This window comes from Pholcus phalangioides, unplaced genomic scaffold, assembly GCF_987345545.1.
Source record: "Pholcus phalangioides strain wild (caught in Gottingen) unplaced genomic scaffold, Ppha-v1.0 ptg000009l_1, whole genome shotgun sequence".
NCBI lineage: Eukaryota > Metazoa > Arthropoda > Arachnida > Araneae > Pholcidae > Pholcus > Pholcus phalangioides.
Genome location: NW_028301602.1, coordinates 12,774,561 through 12,779,690, shown reverse-complemented (window position 1 = coordinate 12,779,690; position 5,130 = coordinate 12,774,561). Strand labels below are relative to the sequence as shown.

At 33.2% G+C, this 5,130-nt stretch overlaps 1 protein-coding gene across 1 annotated transcript; it reads left to right on the top strand.

Moving 5' to 3' along the window:
- Positions 1 to 1,762: 1,762 nt before the first annotated feature.
- LOC149081776 (cuticle protein 6-like) lies at positions 1,763 to 4,513 on the top strand. Its single transcript, XM_089236852.1, has 2 exons — positions 1,763 to 1,855; positions 3,438 to 4,513. The coding sequence occupies exons 1-2, from the start codon at positions 1,844 to 1,846 to the stop codon at positions 3,918 to 3,920; spliced, it is 495 nt and encodes a 164-aa protein (XP_089092978.1). The 5' UTR covers positions 1,763 to 1,843; the 3' UTR covers positions 3,921 to 4,513.
- The last annotated feature ends 617 nt before the right edge of the window (positions 4,514 to 5,130 follow it).

Sequence of the window (5,130 nt, the reverse complement as noted above, 5' to 3'; positions counted from 1 at the left end):
ATCAATGTATGTGAATAATATTTTTAATAATATTTGTACATTAGAAAATTTTTACCATGCTAAAAGGTAGGAGACTACTTAAAATCCCACATTTTATACCTCGAAGTCACAAACAGCCAGTTACCTTAAATATGTGTAGATCAATGACTTACATGTTTCTATATTTTTCTAAAAATAATAGTCCTCTATCGTGACATCCTAGCCATCACAGATCTTACATAGTCTACATTAATCTTAATAAGATCAATGTATTCATGAAATAATATGTTTGCTTTAGACAACGACATCATTGAAACGATTCTTAAGATAAAAACTGATAATAACAACTGATGACGATAGAATTCGCAACATGAAAAATCACGTAAACGTCAACAAGAGATATTATCCGATAATTCATGTTTTTAAATGTGAATCTCATTAAAAATTCCCAGACGGTCATCCATTTCAACGCTATAGAATGCGAAACACGCTATAATCCAATTCAGTAATTTATTGGCTTCTCTCAATTATCTATAGATTCGGACTCTAATATATAATTATCTCTAAAGATCATTGCTGTGCAGATCCACTGATTTGATTTGCTGCTAATGAATAAAGTACGTGGTAATGTTGCAAACGTGCACATTCATATCACATTTGGGTTTTTTCTAAATCAGCTTCCCACGGACGAATGATGTTGCGTGTGACCTTTTAAAACAGACAAATAAATCATAAGCACTAATTAGTAAGTTCAAAGTTGATTTCCGAATCGTCGTATATGACGTCAAAAGCGTCGAACGGTGACGTGTTTTTCCGAGTTGAAATGATCGAGTTGACGCGTGAATGACGTCACGAAGGTGAACTCTTCGATTATGGTGATGATGCCTCGTAGCCTAATCGAAGGCAATAGAAGCATTTTTATATTCTTATTTCATCTAGAAAAGAAAGCCGTTCGCTGACCTGAAGGTTGTTATTATACGTGATGCTGTAACGCTTTTTGTTCAGGCGTTTTTGGCCCACGTATATGATGATATCGAGCCAAGGCTATCTTTGAAAAAAAAAGAAAAAAAGAAACACGTCATTGTCCTCTTCCGTATTTGATGGCAGTGGCAGTTTACAGAAGAATATAGTGATTTTTGTTTTTCTTCCTATCATGTTCATATCGGAAACGAAAATACCCGAACGTAACATTTTACGTATAAACGTCTGTCTCGCTTTTCACATAATCCATAAAAGCGTTTATTCTTGACCTTGTAAGGGGCCAAAACCCATGGCCATCCGTCGTCGGTACGCTAGTTACCCGTTTGCTTTTCTTTCCTACGCCGTCGACGGACAGCAATGAAAATTAGGGTTGTTCGTTCCAATTCCTTTTCAATAAAAAAAAAAAACACACGCTAACATATTTCGAAGGACATTGAAGAGATAGACGACGAGAAATTTTGCTGTTGAGGAGGTATATGATGACGTTAGTTTTAACACGTCTCTTTGTAACCCGTTCGAATATAGAAAAAGCCGGCTGTTGTTTTTTTTTTTTTTTTATTTTACTTTACTTTACAGTGGCGTCCCTGAATCCAGACAACGCCCTGAATTTTTTTATTTTCCGATTCAAAAAGCGGTCTTTGTTTTCGGAATGGTTTTATCCTCGCTCTTTTTACCCGTAAGTTTTCCTTGTAAGAATATCATTAAAGTAATAATAATTCAAGAAAATGTAATAATAATAAATCGGCATGTATATACATGGGGATTCGTTTGAAATGTATAACCCGTTTCTTGAGTATAAAAAGGCTCAAACTTTCAATCGGGATCTCATAAACCATCTGTCGGTCTTTAGAGAAGGTTTAAGATAAGAATAAAAGGAAGAAAGATGATCTCTGCTGTAAGTTTTATTTTCTAATATCTTATCTGTAAAAAAATTAAAAACTCGATTATTTCATGCATTACTTGAAAGTCTTACTGTTATATCGAGATTTTTTTTTTAATTATTGGAAAAAAATTGAGTTTAGATGCAAAATTTAAATTTTGAGATTTTTTAATATAATTTTATGATTAATAGATTTTAATTATTATGAGACTGTGAATTGACAATTTTGTATCAGCAGCTAAGATGACATTATTGCTGTTCGAGAGTAATTGATAATCCATTGATCATAGGATGAATTCAGCATTCATTTAGGAATTGCGTAATAACGAAGAGTATTTAATAGCGAAAGCTTAGAAGTTTGTTTATTTCTTCTACCTATTTATGTTCTGTTTTTGGGTTTAAGTGATAACTCGGAAACAAATTAAATTTTATAAAAAAAAATAAATTAAGGTAAATAACAATTTAAATAAGATGTAAGACAAGAACAATAATGATAAAAATTGATTGAGATAGATAAAAAAAAGAATAAATTAAGATACAAAAAAAAATTTAATAGTAAATTGAAATGAATAATAAGTATTCAGGGTAAATAATGTTTAAAATTATATATTTTGAGTAGTGGATACTATTTTAAATGAAAGTTAAGATGAATAAAAAGAAGTGATAAGAATAAATTGAGATAAATTAAAAAAAATAACAAACAATTGAAAAAAATTGAAATAAATTAAAAAATATATATAAGAATAAATTGACAAATAATTTAAGGCTGAATGTGGCAATTAAGAATATATTCAAATAAATTCAAAAATTTTAAAAAAAATCTCAATTTTATTAGACCAAAATAAAATAGAAAAAAAAATATGGTTTTAATGTTTCATGCTATTACTTATGGGGACAAAGTAAAATAATTCTTATATTTATGTAGTAAAGAGCACAAATACCCATCTTTGCCTCAGGGCTTTCTTCATGTACCAAAGTGACATAAGAGAAATGACAAATCTTTATTGTACAGGGATAAACATGTCTGGAATGCATTGTTCGGAAATCACCACGGTAACCAAAGTATGAACATTCCGAAAGTCATTGTTGAGGGGAAAAAAATTGTTGCTCATCCGTTTTTTCCCCATTTCGGGCATTTTCTCAACTCTGGTGAACTTTTAAAGTATCCTATCGTTCAAGTCCAGTCATATTTGGTATACATATATGCAGAATTTGGTGACGATCGGTCTAAAATTGTAGTAAGAGAGTAAATATGTCTGAAAGGCATTGTGATTGGAAACCACGGTAACTAAAGTAAGCATTCCGAAAGTGATTATTGGATCCTAAGGCAATCATTGTTGCCCGACAGTTTTTCCGCCCATTTCAGGCATTTGCCCTGCTCTGATGAACTTTTCGGGGACAGTCGGGGTCCTGTTTGGTACTAGTGTAAAATTTGTCAACGATCGGTTTAAAATTGTAGATTTGTATAGAGAACACACACAACGCGGGCGCGCAAAAAAATCAATATATATAGATAGATAGATGGGGTTATTGCAATTATACCACTCTGGTTTTTAATTTTCTGTATCTCACGACTGTTCTCCTTTGCTTTTTCCAGATCGTACTCTGCCTGGCAGCTGTGGCCTACGCCCAGTACCCACCCCAGCACGGATACAACCAGCAGCAATACCAACAACCACCCCAGCAATACCAGCCGCAACCAGCTCACTACCAGGGGCCATCCCAACAGAGAGCCCACAACCCGGCCGCTGTCCACTACGTGAACATTGGCACCCAGCTCCAGGGAGACTACAAGTTCGGGTACGATACCGGACGGGCAGCCGGAAACGACGGACAGTCATTCCGGGAAGAGACCAGGAACCCTGACGGATCCGTTTCTGGAGCCTACGGATACGTCGATGCCTCCGGTAAGCAGAGGGTGATCAGGTACACGGCCGGCAAGGATGGTTTCAAAGCCGAAGGTGACGACATCCCTAAAGCACCTCCAGCACCAGCACCAGCCGCACCACAGGGATACCCTCAACAAGGCGCTTATCAACCAAGCCAATACGGCGGCCACAACGGCTACCAACAGTATTAATCGGACTTAATTTTCTCGTCTAATCCATAAGTCATTATCCTAAATTAGCATATCGATTTAAAAGAGAAATCATTATCTAAGTCACGATCATTTAGCTCCCAATTAGAAACAAGGGATTTCTTATGGCAATTATAATTTCGCAATAATTCGACTTCTGTGAAGTTGAATTGAAAAAAAAAATCGATATTTTGAAATGAATTTTCTTCTAAAATTTTTATTTTTCACGTCTAGTCTTTTTCGAGCTTTTTTGTAATTTTCAATAATTTTTCTCGATTTGTTCCTTTAAATTTTAAAGATAATTCGAATTATTGAATGATAATTCCAATTTATCTCTTTCAATAAGAGTGATTGAAGTTAGTTAATTTTCACTTATAACTTATTTCCCAGTCTTTCTTTTTTTTTTTTTCGCCTGAAAGATTTGCATCTTCAAGTCCTATTCTGATCTCAATTCCAATTATCCTTCAATCACTCAATCGTAATTTTTATGAGAAATTTACCGGCAGCTTCGGCTGTGAATGTGAAGAAAAAAGTATTTTTATTCAAAACAATTGTAAATTTTTAAAATTTGAATAAAAATTTATTGTTCATATGAATTATAGTTTTGTCTGAAATTTCTGTTTTACAATCTTTTTTGCGTTTGTACCATCTTTATTATCATCTTTCTTTATTGCCGTTATTAACATGAGAAAGATATTCAAGATTTTTCTTCGATATTTCGGTCTTTGAAAACAACAAATCGTAACGACTATTTAATTAATCACGGTTAAATCTAAAAATTATTATGCAGATCAACTCAATATTTACTGCATTTTCTGCGTATTAATTACATTTTTGTTAATTATAGCTCCAACGAAATCAGAGACATTTCATCATAATAGCCATGCTCATCATCTGCCTCTACCGGGAGATGAGTTTTTCCTTCCTTAAAAAAAATTAACATCTCAAATAATAAATATCTTCACAACATCCAGTCTTCCGTATATCTTGTATTAACAAGTGAAGAGCGACATTCATGTCATACTTAGAATAACTTATTTAATTTTATTCATATAATGAAACATTAAAACGTTGAATTTTTTACCAAAATCAGAAACAAGGAGTTTCATATCTCAGTTATAATTTCGTCACAATGCGAATTCTGTGAAATGAATTGAAAAATAGGATTTAAAAAAAAATATTATACAAATGCAACGCCACAACAGGCAAAATT